At 45.9% G+C, this 18,989-nt stretch overlaps 1 protein-coding gene across 1 annotated transcript in view; it reads left to right on the top strand.

The window, feature by feature from the left end:
- TG (thyroglobulin) overlaps positions 1-18,989 on the top strand; it is a 262,258-nt gene that overhangs the window by 118,152 nt on the left and 125,117 nt on the right. The window contains exons 37-40 of the mRNA XM_006155527.1: positions 2,595-2,729; positions 4,140-4,304; positions 13,949-14,168; positions 15,689-15,782. Of these exons, the coding sequence (XP_006155589.1) occupies positions 2,595-2,729; positions 4,140-4,304; positions 13,949-14,168; positions 15,689-15,782 (614 nt within the window). The remainder of the gene's footprint in view (positions 1-2,594; positions 2,730-4,139; positions 4,305-13,948; positions 14,169-15,688; positions 15,783-18,989) is intronic.

The raw sequence follows: 18,989 nt of genomic DNA, 5'->3' as shown, positions 1-18,989 counted from the left end.
CAATCGGCTAGGCCAAAGAGCATGGACTGGATTGCCTGTTTCCTATTTTGTAAAACACGACAGTAACAGTGCCCACCTTGTATGTTATCATGAATATTAAATACAATGGTATTTCAAGCTTCTGGAACAGAGTAAGCTCTCACAATTGGTACCAAGATCCCTCTACTTTCATGCTTCACCATGTTTTTGCATCCACAGAGTTCTCATATTTTCATGAGATGTATGTAGACCTTCAGATGGCTTTTGAACATCTGTGGCTCATCCTGGGGTCTTTACAGGCTTGAAGACGTGAGGGCAGGTGGGAAGCATGACAAGGACTTGGCCCCAGGCCCTGAAGTGGTGACAGATGAGCCAATGTTCACATTGGAGCTTATGTTTGCTCTTCAATTATAGTGCTTTCCCCAGACATCAACCTAAACACAGTGTGGCCAAAGCTTCCATTTTAAGACCGTAATTGGCAAGTTTGGTCCTGAAACCCTATCATAACTTTTCCCAGAAATTGCAGTGTACTCAATATCTAAAAATATGCAGCCTCATTTGGTCGTGTTGCAAAAATGCCACTTGTATTGACCACGAAAATAGCAACTTGTGGATGATGCTTAAGAAAATGAAAGCCCAGAGTCTCTGGCAGGCAAGCCGGGTCTCCAGTTCAGAAAGACACAGTTGCTGATTCCAAGGATGGTACCCAGAGCTCCAGGACTGTGGATGCAAAAACATGATGACACGTGAAAGTTGGGGAAATCTTGGTAACAACCATGAGAGCTGCTATTTGCCAGGAGCCTGCAGTACTCTTACAATTAATATTCATCTTCCAAGAGGAAGCTGAACCCATGTGAAATCCAGTTACATTATTTAGTGACTTCTCTAGATGAATCTTTTCTTTTCTTCTTCTTTTTTTTTTAATTAAAAAAATATATAGTGATGTAGTGTGGACTGCAGCTTGTATCTCCCTCTAAATTTCTATGCCTGATGCAGCAGCATTAGGAAGTGACCCAGAGCTCCAGGACTGTGGATGCAAAAACATGATGACACGTGAAAGTTGGGGAAATCTTGGTAACAACCATGAGAGCTGCTATTTGCCAGGAGCCTGCAGTACTCTTACAATTAATATTCATCTTCCAAGAGGAAGCTGAACCCATGTGAAATCCAGTTACATTATTTAGTGACTTCTCTAGATGAATCTTTTCTTTTCTTCTTCTTTTTTTTTTTAATTAAAAAAATATATAGTGATGTAGTGTGGACTGCAGCTTGTATCTCCCTCTAAATTTCTATGCCTGATGCAGCAGCATTAGGAAGTGGGGCTTTTGGGAGGCAATTAAATCCTGAGGGTGGAGCCCACATGGTGGCCTTAGTACCTTTCTAAAAAGAGGCATGAGAGCTTTCTGCTCTCTCTCTCTGGCTCTCTGCCAAAGTTGCCAATTGTAGGCCAAGAAGATGGTCCTTAGCAAAAACCCAGTCATGCTGACACCCTAAGTTTGAACATCCAACTTTTAGACTGTTGAAAAATAAATAGTTGTTGTTTAAGTTACACAGTCTACCCTGTTATAGCAGCCCAAGCAGGAACATGGCATGTGCTGAGCCAGCCATGTCCCATGTACAGGACTTGGGAGGCAGCACCAGGGAGCAATTGAATGGTTCAGGCTCTGTAGTTACAGAGACAGTTCCCACTCCATTCCACTACCTGGGAGCAGTGCACTATTGGGCAAGTCATTTTCAACTCTCTGTGTCTCATTTTCTTCATCTTTAAATGAAGATGAGGTTGTATTATCTGGGGCTTTGTGGGAAACATGTTCTGAGATGGCAATTTGTATGCAGAAAGTTTGGTGGAGAGTGCTCTTGGGACTAACACTGGTAAGGAATTATGAGGCAGGAAGGGGCAGAGGAATGAGAACTTCAATGTAAATCAAACAGCTGTCCACTGATTCTCCTGTGAGCTCAGAGGCTGTGCTGGCCTATTAGAGTTGCCTATTTGAGGGCAAGGAGCAGAGCCATTGTCTACCAATGTGGGCTCATTTGTGGATGCAGTCAGTTCCTGGGGATAGAAGGTAGTTCTGTTAGACCAAGAGCAATTCTTGGAGAGGAACTTAGTCTGGAGCCGCTAGCCATCAACCTCCCAACAGTTCGGGAACTGAAAACCTCAGTCTTGGAGGGGGACCTGGGCAGCATACCACAGTGTCTACTATAGACAGCAACACGCTTAGGAGGATTCAGTGATATAATGTCTCTGAAGATCGAAGCATAGTACCACATGGTATACCTGAGCTGTCTATTATCATCATTATTACCTGGTGTTATGCTAACTATTGCATTGTAACTGCTTTTCTTTTCTGCCCAACTTCTCTTCTATTCTACTATGAACTATTTAATAGAAATAGTCATTTCCATTTTTTTTTAACCTTTGCATCTCTAGACTTGAGCACAGAGCTTGGCTCACAGAAAACTTACTAAATAGTCATTCAATGGAGAGATAAAGGCATAGAGTCACCCGAGGAGAACACCCCTGAGCTACCTTTGGAGACTTGGGGTAGCACTTAGCTGTTTTCATTATGCACCAGGCGATAACTGCACCTAAGTGTCCCTGATTTTTCTTCTAGTTTCTCTGGACTCATGGCAGTCTCTGGCCCTCTCTTCAGTGGCCATTGACCCAACCATCAGAAACTTTGATGTTGCTCACATCAGCACAAATGCCATCAGCAACTTCTCTGCTGCTCAAGACCTCTGCCTGTTGGGTAAGGGGAATTTTCACTGCCCAGATAGGGCAGGACAGGGCCCCATAAAAGATTCTGACCTCAAAAACACATATGAGAGTCCACGATAATTTTGGGTGCTTGACAGAAAGGAATTATCCTAGGCGAGAAGAGATGGTGGAGTCTTCTCACCTCCCACACAGCAGCCCATCGTCAGTGTCTCCAAAGGAATGCACCAACTGCAAATGGGAAATACTAAGCTAAGTCAGAAAAAGACAGGAAGGATCGAGATTAGTCTGAGATGTGTGGAAGCACTGATGGCTGTCCTCAGATAACAGGTGGACCATCAGGTGAGGAGGAGGTACAGTTGTTCTGACCAGGTTCATGGGGCAAAGTTAAAGACTTACTGGTACAATTCAAACTTCAAGAGAAATTTTAAAATACAATATGAAGAACTTTCTAATAATTTGTAAAGCTGTTCACAGGTGTACACTTCTTTAGTTTTCAGGTTTTGGTGGTTTTCAAACAAGAACTAGGTGATCACTGATAGGAATGTTCTACAAAGACTTTTAGCTTCTGAGGAGTTGAGGTCAGATAATAGTCATACCCTTCCAAGATTCTGCACCCCTCTGAAGATTTCATAAATCTCCTGAATCTTCTCTTCTGAAAGATTGTATGAGAGGATGTGCAAAGCCATGCTTATCCCAGAGTCAGTGTGTACAGATGTATAGGCTGTTCACTGTGCTACTCTGGATTGTGCCATTCACAGAGACTGGGATATGAATAAGGCCTTTAGGTTGCCCAACCAAATGAAGCAGCACTGTTTTCAGAGCTGCTCTTGTGCCAAATGTCATGAAATACTGTAAATTGTCTAATGCGTGCATGGGAAAGTACATGATCCCTGGTGGACCTCTTACCTTGGGCTATAATGCTGGCTGAGGAGACAGTGGAGTGGAACAGAGAAAGACAAGGCTAAAGAGGAAGGAAGGGCTAGGGATCAAGGGTCTTAATGACTTATGACTTAATCCTAAAACCCATGGGAACCGTGTTGCCATGTTGGTATTTTAAAGTAGGTAAAGGACATATTTGTGAAAGAAAATAAGCAAAAACAACCCTGAATATTGTATGGAAAATAGATTGATGGGAAGGTTGGGTTTCCCACTGCCACCTTTTTATTCTCATTCCCTGGCACAGTGTTTGGGATTTCAAGTAGGTGCTCAAATGAGTGAGACATCATATGATGGGTGGATTGACAAACACATGGACAGATGGATAAATGGAAGAATAAATGCATGGATGCATGGATTTATGGATGCGTGGGTGGAAGTACAGATGAGTAGATAGATGGAGGGTAGACGGGTGGATGGATGATGAATGGATGAACACACAATTGCTTGCATGAGGTATTATCTCAGGCTTATGCTTCATTTTTTGTTTCCCTGTCCTCTACAGAATGTTCCCGTCACCAGGCCTGCCGTGTTACTACTCTTCAGACCCGACCTGGCGCTGTGAGGTGTATGTTCTATGCTGATACCCAAAGCTGCACACATAGCCTGCAGGGCCAGAACTGTCAACTTCTGCTCCGTGAAGAGGCCACTCACATCTACCGGAAGCCAGGTAAGCCCAGGCTTATGCTTTTGTGGCCATTCCTGGGAAACTGTGTATGGCTGGTAGAAACTGTTCAAGCACATAGTGAATTGGTGGACAGTGCCTTTGAAATACTTAAGGCCTGGCCTGAATGCTCAGCTGAGGTAAACTGAAAGAAGGTAGGAAAAACTCCTACTTCACTATCATTTTTATTAATTTATTCATGAGTTACAGAAGCCATTTAGGTCTTTGTTTTATTAGGAAAATAATTAAATAGGTCACTTTTTATTCTTATATTGTATAATAGGAAGTTCTTTCACATGTTTTATCTCATTTGGTCCTCGCACTAACCCCGTGACATGGCACAATAGGGTCTTTACCCTTATATTAGAGATCAAGGGATTATAGCCCAACTTGTGTCTGATTTCACAAAGCTAGCCATGACAGAGTGGGAACATGAAGCCATGTCACTTATCTATTTTTTTTTTAAGATATTTTTGCTAGAAGCTACAAGGTCACGACAGTAACAGTGCCCACCTTGTATGTTATCATGAATATTAAATACAATGGTATTTCAAGCTTCTGGAACAGAGTAAGCTCTCACAATTGGTACCAAGATCCCTCTACTTTCATGCTTCACCATGTTTTTGCATCCACAGAGTTCTCATATTTTCATGAGATGTATGTAGACCTTCAGATGGCTTTTGAACATCTGTGGCTCATCCTGGGGTCTTTACAGGCTTGAAGACGTGAGGGCAGGTGGGAAGCATGACAAGGACTTGGCCCCAGGCCCTGAAGTGGTGACAGATGAGCCAATGTTCACATTGGAGCTTATGTTTGCTCTTCAATTATAGTGCTTTCCCCAGACATCAACCTAAACACAGTGTGGCCAAAGCTTCCATTTTAAGACCGTAATTGGCAAGTTTGGTCCTGAAACCCTATCATAACTTTTCCCAGAAATTGCAGTGTACTCAATATCTAAAAATATGCAGCCTCATTTGGTCGTGTTGCAAAAATGCCACTTGTATTGACCACGAAAATAGCAACTTGTGGATGATGCTTAAGAAAATGAAAGCCCAGAGTCTCTGGCAGGCAAGCCGGGTCTCCAGTTCAGAAAGACACAGTTGCTGATTCCAAGGATGGTACCCAGAGCTCCAGGACTGTGGATGCAAAAACATGATGACACGTGAAAGTTGGGGAAATCTTGGTAACAACCATGAGAGCTGCTATTTGCCAGGAGCCTGCAGTACTCTTACAATTAATATTCATCTTCCAAGAGGAAGCTGAACCCATGTGAAATCCAGTTACATTATTTAGTGACTTCTCTAGATGAATCTTTTCTTTTCTTCTTCTTTTTTTTTTAATTAAAAAAATATATAGTGATGTAGTGTGGACTGCAGCTTGTATCTCCCTCTAAATTTCTATGCCTGATGCAGCAGCATTAGGAAGTGGGGCTTTTGGGAGGCAATTAAATCCTGAGGGTGGAGCCCACATGGTGGCCTTAGTACCTTTCTAAAAAGAGGCATGAGAGCTTTCTGCTCTCTCTCTCTGGCTCTCTGCCAAAGTTGCCAATTGTAGGCCAAGAAGATGGTCCTTAGCAAAAACCCAGTCATGCTGACACCCTAAGTTTGAACATCCAACTTTTAGACTGTTGAAAAATAAATAGTTGTTGTTTAAGTTACACAGTCTACCCTGTTATAGCAGCCCAAGCAGGAACATGGCATGTGCTGAGCCAGCCATGTCCCATGTACAGGACTTGGGAGGCAGCACCAGGGAGCAATTGAATGGTTCAGGCTCTGTAGTTACAGAGACAGTTCCCACTCCATTCCACTACCTGGGAGCAGTGCACTATTGGGCAAGTCATTTTCAACTCTCTGTGTCTCATTTTCTTCATCTTTAAATGAAGATGAGGTTGTATTATCTGGGGCTTTGTGGGAAACATGTTCTGAGATGGCAATTTGTATGCAGAAAGTTTGGTGGAGAGTGCTCTTGGGACTAACACTGGTAAGGAATTATGAGGCAGGAAGGGGCAGAGGAATGAGAACTTCAATGTAAATCAAACAGCTGTCCACTGATTCTCCTGTGAGCTCAGAGGCTGTGCTGGCCTATTAGAGTTGCCTATTTGAGGGCAAGGAGCAGAGCCATTGTCTACCAATGTGGGCTCATTTGTGGATGCAGTCAGTTCCTGGGGATAGAAGGTAGTTCTGTTAGACCAAGAGCAATTCTTGGAGAGGAACTTAGTCTGGAGCCGCTAGCCATCAACCTCCCAACAGTTCGGGAACTGAAAACCTCAGTCTTGGAGGGGGACCTGGGCAGCATACCACAGTGTCTACTATAGACAGCAACACGCTTAGGAGGATTCAGTGATATAATGTCTCTGAAGATCGAAGCATAGTACCACATGGTATACCTGAGCTGTCTATTATCATCATTATTACCTGGTGTTATGCTAACTATTGCATTGTAACTGCTTTTCTTTTCTGCCCAACTTCTCTTCTATTCTACTATGAACTATTTAATAGAAATAGTCATTTCCATTTTTTTTTAACCTTTGCATCTCTAGACTTGAGCACAGAGCTTGGCTCACAGAAAACTTACTAAATAGTCATTCAATGGAGAGATAAAGGCATAGAGTCACCCGAGGAGAACACCCCTGAGCTACCTTTGGAGACTTGGGGTAGCACTTAGCTGTTTTCATTATGCACCAGGCGATAACTGCACCTAAGTGTCCCTGATTTTTCTTCTAGTTTCTCTGGACTCGTGGCAGTCTCTGGCCCTCTCTTCAGTGGCCATTGACCCAACCATCAGAAACTTTGATGTTGCTCACATCAGCACAAATGCCATCAGCAACTTCTCTGCTGCTCAAGACCTCTGCCTGTTGGGTAAGGGGAATTTTCACTGCCCAGATAGGGCAGGACAGGGCCCCATAAAAGATTCTGACCTCAAAAACACATATGAGAGTCCACGATAATTTTGGGTGCTTGACAGAAAGGAATTATCCTAGGCGAGAAGAGATGGTGGAGTCTTCTCACCTCCCACACAGCAGCCCATCGTCAGTGTCTCCAAAGGAATGCACCAACTGCAAATGGGAAATACTAAGCTAAGTCAGAAAAAGACAGGAAGGATCGAGAAGGTTAGTCTGAGATGTGTGGAAGCACTGATGGCTGTCCTCAGATAACAGGTGGACCATCAGGTGAGGAGGAGGTACAGTTGTTCTGACCAGGTTCATGGGGCAAAGTTAAAGACTTACTGGTACAATTCAAACTTCAAGAGAAATTTTAAAATACAATATGAAGAACTTTCTAATAATTTGTAAAGCTGTTCACAGGTGTACACTTCTTTAGTTTTCAGGTTTTGGTGGTTTTCAAACAAGAACTAGGTGATCACTGATAGGAATGTTCTACAAAGACTTTTAGCTTCTGAGGAGTTGAGGTCAGATAATAGTCATACCCTTCCAAGATTCTGCACCCCTCTGAAGATTTCATAAATCTCCTGAATCTTCTCTTCTGAAAGATTGTATGAGAGGATGTGCAAAGCCATGCTTATCCCAGAGTCAGTGTGTACAGATGTATAGGCTGTTCACTGTGCTACTCTGGATTGTGCCATTCACAGAGACTGGGATATGAATAAGGCCTTTAGGTTGCCCAACCAAATGAAGCAGCACTGTTTTCAGAGCTGCTCTTGTGCCAAATGTCATGAAATACTGTAAATTGTCTAATGCGTGCATGGGAAAGTACATGATCCCTGGTGGACCTCTTACCTTGGGCTATAATGCTGGCTGAGGAGACAGTGGAGTGGAACAGAGAAAGACAAGGCTAAAGAGGAAGGAAGGGCTAGGGATCAAGGGTCTTAATGACTTATGACTTAATCCTAAAACCCATGGGAACCGTGTTGCCATGTTGGTATTTTAAAGTAGGTAAAGGACATATTTGTGAAAGAAAATAAGCAAAAACAACCCTGAATATTGTATGGAAAATAGATTGATGGGAAGGTTGGGTTTCCCACTGCCACCTTTTTATTCTCATTCCCTGGCACAGTGTTTGGGATTTCAAGTAGGTGCTCAAATGAGTGAGACATCATATGATGGGTGGATTGACAAACACATGGACAGATGGATAAATGGAAGAATAAATGCATGGATGCATGGATTTATGGATGCGTGGGTGGAAGTACAGATGAGTAGATAGATGGAGGGTAGACGGGTGGATGGATGATGAATGGATGAACACACAATTGCTTGCATGAGGTATTATCTCAGGCTTATGCTTCATTTTTTGTTTCCCTGTCCTCTACAGAATGTTCCCGTCACCAGGCCTGCCGTGTTACTACTCTTCAGACCCGACCTGGCGCTGTGAGGTGTATGTTCTATGCTGATACCCAAAGCTGCACACATAGCCTGCAGGGCCAGAACTGTCAACTTCTGCTCCGTGAAGAGGCCACTCACATCTACCGGAAGCCAGGTAAGCCCAGGCTTATGCTTTTGTGGCCATTCCTGGGAAACTGTGTATGGCTGGTAGAAACTGTTCAAGCACATAGTGAATTGGTGGACAGTGCCTTTGAAATACTTAAGGCCTGGCCTGAATGCTCAGCTGAGGTAAACTGAAAGAAGGTAGGAAAAACTCCTACTTCACTATCATTTTTATTAATTTATTCATGAGTTACAGAAGCCATTTAGGTCTTTGTTTTATTAGGAAAATAATTAAATAGGTCACTTTTTATTCTTATATTGTATAATAGGAAGTTCTTTCACATGTTTTATCTCATTTGGTCCTCGCACTAACCCCGTGACATGGCAGGATAGGGTCTTTACCCTTATATTAGAGATCAAGGGATTATAGCCCAACTTGTGTCTGATTTCACAAAGCTAGCCATGACAGAGTGGGAACATGAAGCCATGTCACTTATCTATTTTTTTTTAAGATATTTTTGCTAGAAGCTACAAGGTCTGGTGCTTGAACCACGGTTGACTACCATAGGAGTCCAACGACGTAACCATTATGTCATCTGCTGGTCCCTCACATCTCTTATCTTAAGATGCGATCATCTCCCACAAACCCACGCTGCCTAACTACGACAACACAGACACTTGGGAGAAGGAAGCTGTTCTCAGGCTGAGTTTAGTATAAAAACATATGTCATATGGGTGCTGAGGATACAAGGATGAGGCAGATAAGGGGAGAGGAGCATATAAACCCATCACTAAATACAGCTGGTAAGAGCTATTGAACAGGAAACACAGGAGCTGGGGGACCTGGGGGATGCTCCTCTCCCGTTAGACATGTTGATTAGATGAAATTAATGACTGTTACGGTGTTGGATACATCTACCATCTTGTCTCCTAAAGCAGAGGTCATGAAATTTCTCTGTAAGGTATGGGGCCTGTCAGGACCAGTAGTTGGCATAACGGCTATGTCACTGGACTCCCATGTAGTCGACTGTAGTCCGAGTCCCAGATCCAGTGGCTTAAACTCACTCCAGGCACGTGTGCGTGCGTGCCCAAGATCCCGAGAGGAGAATGGAGGAGAAGGGATTGCAGCGTGGCCATCCCCCTGGGGGGGTGATTTCTCACTTTCTATCTCTCTGTCTCTCTCTCTTTTTCTGGTGAGCGCTCGTACCCTATAGCAAAAACCTCTCAAAAAAAAAAAAGGGTATGGGGCCTGTGTGATAAATGTTTTCACTCTACAACTGTACATATCTGTTACAAGCGCTCAACTGTCACTGCAGCGTGAAAGCAGTGATAACAGTGTGCAAGCCAATGGGTGTGGAAATGTTCCAGCAAAATTTCCTTTATAAAACCACATAGCAGCTGGATTTGGCCCCACCCCCTTCTAAATCATTGACAGTTCTTCAGTATCTCCATACCAACGATACCATCCTCTTCTGTCCCCCCGCTCTACCTCAGCCTCAGACTGTGAGAATTTTTGATTATTCGGGGGTTTTGTGCCCCTAATCCCAGGCCTGGGAATGTTCCTATTCCTAGATTCTGAAGTCTTGGGCCCTTAATCTTAAGTTTTGTCTGTCTGTTGTCTAGCGACATTTATGATGTTTAGCCAAGCTATTCAGTTGTCGGAAAAGTCATGACGTATTTTGTTTTAAGGAGAAATACGTCATGACTTTTCCATTGACCCAGTAGGTAGATTTTAATAGTACATTTCACCAATAGCATAGCTAATCTGTGTTGGTAGTTCTGCCAAGAAATGCTGTAACATTGAGGTTTCAATTCTGTAAAACAATAAAGCCACTTCCTATTAATTTAGTGTGACTAAAATTCAATGTGAATTGCTCACTCCCTAAAGAAGAGGCATGTGCACTTGCACCTAGCAGAGACATGATTTACAGCTCTGCACACAGCACAGATCCCTCTCCTTAACCCAGCCAGTCACGTGGCCTAACGACGTGGGTTCTTTGGAAAGAATGCACTCTTTCTGCACACTTATTCTAACGGGAGAACTGTCCTTCCTCCGGTTTCCCATGTTTGAACTCCTTTAGTCTGGGATCCACTGGACAGTCTCTGAACAGAGGACCGAATGCCACTGTCTATGAGAAAAGGCTTGCATTCCCTCGAAATCCTTCAGTTCTGTACTTTCCTGCTTTGCTCCCACCTTCGGATGACGTCATGGCGGTGAAACGTGGCTGTTTCCTGCATAGCAAGAGAAGGCTCTGCCACTTGAGCAGCTGCAGTGCTGAGTGTTTGCCCAAGACCCTTTGATTTATGACTGTAACGGGAAATCTTGTGAGAAGAAACTGGAGGGTGGGGGGGTGGATGCATCAGTCATGATTCGTGATCGAGGCTAGATAAAAAAACAGCAACCGTTTCTTTCCACCTCGAGTTTCCATCTTCAGTACTAATTCGGACTCCAATGTTTTCGTAGCAGAAAAAGCTTCATCTACTCTTTCTTCTTTCTTTCTTTCCCTTCTTTCTCCTCCCCTCCATCTTTCCATTTCTTCCACTCATCCATCCATCCATATGTTGAACTCCTGTCATTTCCCAGGCTTGGACTTGTAACATTCCAGGATTGTTATTTATTCCTGAAGGTATTGTATTGTAGCGGCTACTATCATTCCTATTTCACAGGTAGGAGAATTGAGGGTCAGAAAAATTATGAAATTGTCCTCAGTTTTAGCTATTCTTCATGCATTGGGTCATCAGGAAAGTCATGACGTATTTTTCTATACAAAAATCTGTCATGACTTTCCTGATGAGGTGATAAAACACAGGTTCGTTTGACTTCTCGGACCATCTCTTGTTTCACCTCACCATGCTGGCCCCGGTACCCTGAAAGTCATGAACAGCGAGTGAGGCTTGCTCAACCTCGGCACCTGCTGACATTTAGCGCCAGAGAGTTCTTTTGGGTGGAGGAGGGCCTGTCCCCTCTAGGATGTCTGACAACACTTCGGGTAATTCCCACTAGATGCCGGTTACATTGTTCTCTTCACTCCTGTGACAACCAAAAATGCCCCTTGAGGACAAAATCCCTTCTGGCTGAGAAACTCTGCATTATACCAAGCTCTTCAGGAGTGAACACGCCTCTGTCTGCTCCTCTCCCACACTTCTGTTAAGTCATCACTGTAATACACAGTATATCCGGTTGACCCTTGAACAACATGGGTTTGAACTATGTGGGTTCACTTGCATGTGGATTGTTTTCAGTAAATATATTGGAAAATATAGTAAGTACTGTAAAGTGCATTTTTTTCCTTACGATTTTTTAAATAACATTTTCTTTGGTGTACTTTACTGTAAAAATACAGCATATAACATGTTACTTGTAAAATATGTGTAAGTGGATTGTTTATGTTATTTATAAGGCTTCTAGTCAACCGTAGAGTTCAGAAAGGTTTAGCTTTGAATCTTGCATCACTGTGTGTTTTCTTTTAGGTTTCTGTTATAAGTGCTTGCACTTGCCAGGGAGGAGAGAGACAGAGAGGGAAAGTGAGAAGTACCCCCTTGGGGGGATGGCCATGCTGCAATCATTTCTCCTCTATTCTCTTGGCATGGGCATGCACACACATTTACCTGGTGTGATTTTCAAGGCACTGGGTCCGGGACTCAAACCGTAGTCAGCCATGTGGGAATCTAGCCTCCTCAACCACCCCTCCACCTGCTGGCACCATCTGTATATTTTTATAGAAGGTGTTGCAGAGAAAACAGGAAGTTTTGTCTTTCAATCAGTGAGAGTAGAGTGGAGTAGACCAAACTCACCTGTTAGAAACAGTAACTGACTCCACACACACACACGTGCATGTACACACACACACACACACACACACACACACACAGACACACACACACACACACACACGGCATCTCTTCGTGAGTGTTTATTGCTTCCTCTGCAAGGGCCCAAGTCTTGTAAGGAACCAGACATGGGCCTGTCTCAAGTCCCTGACAATGGTACTTGGCTCTGAGCACTGGCCCAGCAAAAGTTTATAGAATCAATGAATGGATGAAGGAAAATATAGCAGAGGAAATGAGACAGGGCTACAGATAGGTTGATAAATGTCGCTGGTGATTAGCATCCAGGAGGGGCAGGGAGGGCGGTGGAGCAGGAGCAGAGAGAGGTACCCATTAGCACCAGCCTCAGCCTCATGGACCAGGTGGGGTCAGGATGTGAACACAGGAGCAGCTCAGCCCTGTGGCAGCAGAGGCACAGAGAGGGTAAAGCTGAGATGCCCAGGCCCTGGTGAACAGGATGCCATCAGCATTGGGGTTCAGAAACGTGCAGCTTTGAACTCCACACCACTTTGTGGTCCTGATGGGCTGCCCAACCTCCGCCCCAGACAGATTTCCTCACTAATACCAGGCCTATAATCCCTCCCCAGCAATTCTGAAATCCACAAGTTCTAAAGAGGTTTTTCTTTTCTTTAGTTTTGTTTTGCTGATAAGTTTGTAGCAAACTCATTAGGTGGCAAAATATGACTTGAAGTGATTGAAGAAACTATGTTCTTTATTCATCCCTCTTAGTATGAAAACCCACACATGGAACCAGAGTAATAAACGATGTGTTTACCCTGGACTCTACTGCTGACCTTCTTGTAGGGTTGAGTTGTTTTCGTTGGGTGATTTTGAAAGCCCCCAGGGTGCATGGTAAGGGGCTGGGGGCCTGGGTCAGCACCTGCCGTGGGGCCGACTGGGAAGAATCCATCCTCCAGTACATGGGCAGGAGGATCGGCAGTGCACTGGGCATGTAACTGGTGCCTCTTCAAATCGGCAGTCTGTGCTATGATTACTACTGTTATTTTCTAAATTTACATACTTGTTTTATCCATGAGTAAGAGAAACAGAGGTAGAGACAAAGACAAGATACAGAGACAGCACCTCCCAGAGAGTCTTCACACTGCTATCCACCCCCAGGCTAAGCCAGCCCTGGCTCCTGGGCACGTGCATACCTGGCCCAATTAGGGAGGTCCCCAGATGTGAATTCGAAACCTTCCCATGTGGATTGGCCTCACAGAACATTGCATTTTACCACTGCTTCACCATCGGATCCCTATTACTATTATCTAATTCACATTGAAAAATAAATTGGTAGACATGAGCAATGGGGGTCTGGATGAATTGCTGGCGATTTTTAGGTGTGAACAGTAGTGGTTTTTTTTGTTTTCTTTTGTTTAAGGTGTATTCAAAATACCAGTCAACAGAGCACTCACTGCCTCCCTTCCCTCCCCAATAGGCGCGTCCCTGCCCAGTTTGGAGGGATCCACACCTGTTGTGCCCATTGCTACCCATGGCCAGCTGCTGGGTAGGTCCCAGGCCATCCAGGTTGGCACTTCCTGGAAGCAAGTGGACCAGTTTCTTGGAGTTCCATATGCAGCTCCACCCCTGGGAGAGAACCGCTTCCGGGCGCCAGAGCCCTCGAACTGGACAGGGTCCTGGGATGCCACCAAGCCAAGGTATGGGTTGAGTGGAAGACATTTCGGTGAATGCCCAGAAAAGCCCTCTGCCAATTTAATCCATTAAAGTGAGATTCTGTAGCAGAGCAGTGAGTTCTGACTTGAGCACTCTATGGAGGTGAGGGATGTATTAGTTAGGGTAGTGTTAATTGCTATAGCAGATAAACCCTCAGGTACCTGTGACTTATCACTGTTTAGCTCAGGTGAAGACTGCCTGTTATAGAGGGTCCATGTGCTTTTACTCCATGCAGTGATTCAGGGACCCAGGCTGATGGGGGCTCTACATTCTTCAGCATGAATCTTCCAAGGTCCCACTGGACATTGCATTGAGGAGACTGTGGAAGAATCTACAAGGAGCCTCCTGTGGGTCAGGCCTGGAAGTGGGGTATATAAAGCACTTTCACAATATAGCAGTAGCCGAACTAAATCTTCTGGCCACATCTGACTTTAATAGAGCTGAGAAGTGTAGCATTGAAGGAAAAGTAAATGAGTAATGAAAAAAATTAAGAACTTTTTTTTTCCTAATAGGGACAATATCCTATTTTCTTCTCTCATAAAAATTTTCAGTGTTGCCCACTCCCTTCCATGCATGTACCACTTTAGACAGAGAGATATATTGGGCAAGTTTGTAAATTTTTCCGAAATACTATGCAAAGAGTGTCCTTGCCCTGGCCACCTGCACTTCCCTTCTGATGGGCATCCTGTGGCTCTGTCCTCAGGCAGCTGTATCCTCTATGTCCGTCACCACCATGGCTGGCTGCTAAGCAGGTCTCAGGCCCATGGCCAGGTACAATGTGAGACTCCTGAAGTTTTCCAGGAAAAGGATGAGGAAGGCTTCCACTAGAGCAGTGGTGTGGAAATGAATGCAGAAAGATGTGGGTTTAAGTCCACTCCACCGCTGGGAAGTGAGAAGAACAAGCACGCACTAATTAGAGCATCTTAGCATGTTGGGATATACCCATGCAACAGTCGAGGTGATCCAGTCACATTAGCATGTGGAGAGGGTATTAGATTGGAGAACTTGGGTCATTGTGGCTCAGGCTTGGTAAGGCTTAGGTGGTGAGTTCATTAGTTTTGTGGGCCCATTACCATTATGCTGCCATTCACATGGTCCCAGATGTGGCAGTAGGTCTGATACCAAGGAATGCCCAAACTGGCCTCCTGGCACTCTGCACTGGTACAGAAAGCAGGTCAAACACCTCATCCCTTCAAAGGTCTGTTCACTTAGAACAAGGAAGGGCCAAGGTTTCCAGCCACAGTCACATCCTCCTCCTTTACCTTGGGTCGTTGGGTCAGCACCCTTCTCTCTAGTGGCCAGCGAGAGAGATGAGCACCCTGTTGTTCTGTCCACTCAGTGGCCACTGTCATTTCCCAAAGCTGCCTAACTGCCGCAGAGCTGCTGGGATGCCAGGCTTTTGGAACAGGGCAGTGAGCTCTGGCTATGGGCAGCAGACAGGGAGGGAGGATGGGGATGTCCCCTTGGCTGTTTCTCCTGGCAGTCATGAAGTCTGTCTCTGCAGGATCAGCTGCTGGCAGCCTGGCTCCCAAGTACTCACATCTCCCAGAGTCAGTGAAGATTGCTTGTACCTCGATGTGTTTGTCCCTGAGAATGTGGTGAGTTGGGAAGCGCTAGCTCTACCTGCCCTGAACGTCCCCCCATTTGTAATCCCCCCAGCAGTAATCCTCACAGCTGCTTGCACCAACCTCTTTCCTCCTCAGAGGTCTGCTGGCCACGTGCCCTCCTGTACCTCTGGGCTGGCCTGAGCCCGTGAAGGCCTGAATGGCTGAGGGTGAGCATAGGGCCTCTTGATTCCCCCATGGCCTCATCTGATCTTCCCTACATCCTCCTTCACCATACCATCTGGGGTGAACCATGCATCCTTATCCCCCACTTGGTCCTCTAGGGAATATTCATGAAGGGCCTCTGATGGCCTGGCACCAGGGTAGGGGGAGCCCAGCCATGAAGAAAATAGAGTTGGTATCATTGGAGGGGCAAAAATATACAGATAAGCACATAAATATTGACTAAGTTATGGCATTAATAAGATTCTGAAGACAAGTCAGCAGGGTGGTGAGCTAGACAAGGGAAGGAGGTGTGCAGTGGGATGGCCAGGAGGTGAGGCTTGGGCAGGGCTGTGGAGGAGGGAGGGTGCTGAGGTTTGCAGGTGAACGAGGGCCAGCAATGAAGACTAGAATCTCAGAAAAGGCCATAGGCTGGGGGAGAGGGACATGGATCCAAAGGAGACTGTACTTGTGACAGTGGAATGCTCTCCTTGGAAGGCCCTTGAGCATTTGTGGAGTTCTTGTCCAGACTCACTAGAGGCAGGAGGAGGGTGGGGTTTGGTACTTGACCTTGAATCTAGCTGTGCTCTGTTTTGAAGCTTATGTCTGAGGACCTGCTACAGTCCTGGCATTGACCATTGAGTTTCCTGTTTTGGGGGGAAGGGTCAGAGAACATGAGAGAAAAAGGAAATGTTGGTCTTCTGGAAACATGAGCTAGTGTTGATGGCCATGCCACCACTTACTTGTCCCCTTGCTTACTAGCCTGAGGGCCAACTGTGCTTTGGAGGTTTGCCACGCAAGTTGACCTGAATGAGTTTTGCAACTAGGCCTCCAAAAGTATGCAAGCTCTTGTTGGCTGCATCCCAAAGCATGGACCTTGACTGAGGGAGGTGACAGAACTTTACACTGCTCGCTGCTGGCTGTACCCACAGAGCTGCTGTCCTGGCTCCAGGCCAACCACACTCACACTGCCTTGTTACAGACCTGGAGGAGCAAACTCAGGTCCTGTGCACCTGTCATCTTCCATGAACGTGGGGAGGAAAACAGTGCCCAGCCTCAATGTTCTTCTGAGAACTGGGCCAGCAGGAGGCTGGAGGTTAAGGCACTGTATCTCACATGTCTGACTCCATGGTTTGAGTCCTGGACCTCACTGGTTTGAAAAACATACTGGACACATGTGTATGTGCCCCAAATCTCTAGGGGAAAATAGAAAAGGGACTGTGGGTGTGGCCATCACCCCTGTGGGCAATTTCTCACTTTCCCTCTTGTTTGCTCCCTTTCCCTCTCTCTCTCTGTCTCTTTCCAGTGAATGTGCATGTCCTATGGTAAAAATCTAAAAAGAGAAAAAACGTTCTCATGGGAGCTAAGTACTACCATACACCTGTGGGTGCTCGGTCCTGAGCTGCCACTCCTAAGTGACCACACGTGGCTAGTGAGAGGCACTGGGAGTTAAGTGAGTGGGCTAGTGAGACTGATAGAGTGTGTGCCGAGAGGATGGACAGGTGTTGTGGTTCAGCCTGGGAGAGAACTTGGGTGGTGTAGGAGCACCCTGAAGGGCCTGGAAAGAAGAAGGGGCAGGGAAGGCAGTGGTTGCCTCTGGCAGTCTGCACCAGCATTCTCCCGACACCTCGGCAGCTCCTTCTGATGCTCAGAGGCCCTGAGAAGCATGTTCCCATCATATAGTAGGGAAGCCAGGTCAGGTCACTCAGCTAGAAAATCACGACTGCGGAGTGGCCAGCGGGCCCCAGAGTGCTTAGCTATGACTAGTTGGTGTGTATTTTTGTCTTAGCAACAGCGAGAAACTGGTGATGACTGTTTATAGTCTATAGAGTGTGTCAGTCATGGTTTCATTGGTCTTCACGTGAATTCTAGAAGATAGACAGACAGACTGACAGAGAGATTGATGGATGGTGGTTGAACTGTAGACAGATACGTTCCCCTCTTTTCAAAGGTGCAGAAACTGAGGTCAGAGAGGTCAAATCACTTAATAAGGACACATTGGCCAGTGGACGGGCTCGATCGCTGCCCTGTGACGCTGAATTCAGTGCTCCCTCCCCTGGGGAAGGCCCTCGACAGACAGTGCTGCCCCCTGCCATGGCTGTCCCATCGTCCCATCTTTCCTGAGGGAAAAGATCACTGGCCTTGGCATGGGGACGGAGTGCCTGGGGCCCACATGCTGGACTCCCCAGAACAATGACACTACAACCTGAGGCAACTTTTTCCTGTGGCATTAAATGGCCTCATATTTAAAGAAGCCATGTTACACTGAGTGGTAGCATGAGAAGGAGTGTCACAGAGATATGAGCCCAGGACAGTGTGCTGGGAGGGCAGCCAGGGCCAGGCTTCCAGGTTGGCCCCATGCACTCGATGAGAGTTGTAGCAGGTGAATCCCCAACACCAAGCCTCTGTTTCCACACCTGTAGAATGGGTATGCTGATGGTCCTTATGGCACCTCCTTCGTGGGGCAAAGACCTCCTGAGGCAATCTGGGTTTGAGCACCTGGGTTAGCACTGTTGAGTAGGTCCTCGGTCAAAGTTCGCTGTTGGCGAGGGTCTTCGTGTAGAACCACCTGTGTGCCAGGGCCTGTCATACATGGAGTGAGAAGTCAGAGTCAAGACCCTGATGGGGTGTGAGTCACCCGGCCCCTCACATCCACCGTGGCTCAGAGCTGGCACCGCTCCCGGCTTGGGCATAATATTCTAATATAAATACAGGAGGGTCAGCTTGGGCTCAAACTCCAGCTCTGTTGCCCTGTGGCTGTGTGATCTCAGACAAGCACTTTCACATCTCCCAGCGTGAATAATAATAGTTTTCCAGCTTGCTAGAGCTGGTGGGGACTGAATGTAGATACGCAGGACCGTGCCTAGCCCTTCGTGAGAGCTCTAGCTGGGTGCTGCTGAGACGGGGTCTCAGTCACATACTAGCCAATGGAAAGGCATCACCAGGAACACAACACTCTTCTGGAATGAACCACATGCCAGAGGTGGGGTGCTGGAAGACCGCATGGTGCTGGGGTGGCTCCAGTCTGCAGTGGGTTAT

The sequence above is a fragment of the Tupaia chinensis genome, unplaced genomic scaffold (assembly GCF_000334495.1).
Source record: "Tupaia chinensis unplaced genomic scaffold, TupChi_1.0 Scaffold000459_1, whole genome shotgun sequence".
NCBI lineage: Eukaryota > Metazoa > Chordata > Mammalia > Scandentia > Tupaiidae > Tupaia > Tupaia belangeri.
The sequence above is the reverse complement of the archived record's forward strand: the minus strand, read 5'-3'. Positions and strand labels throughout refer to the sequence as shown.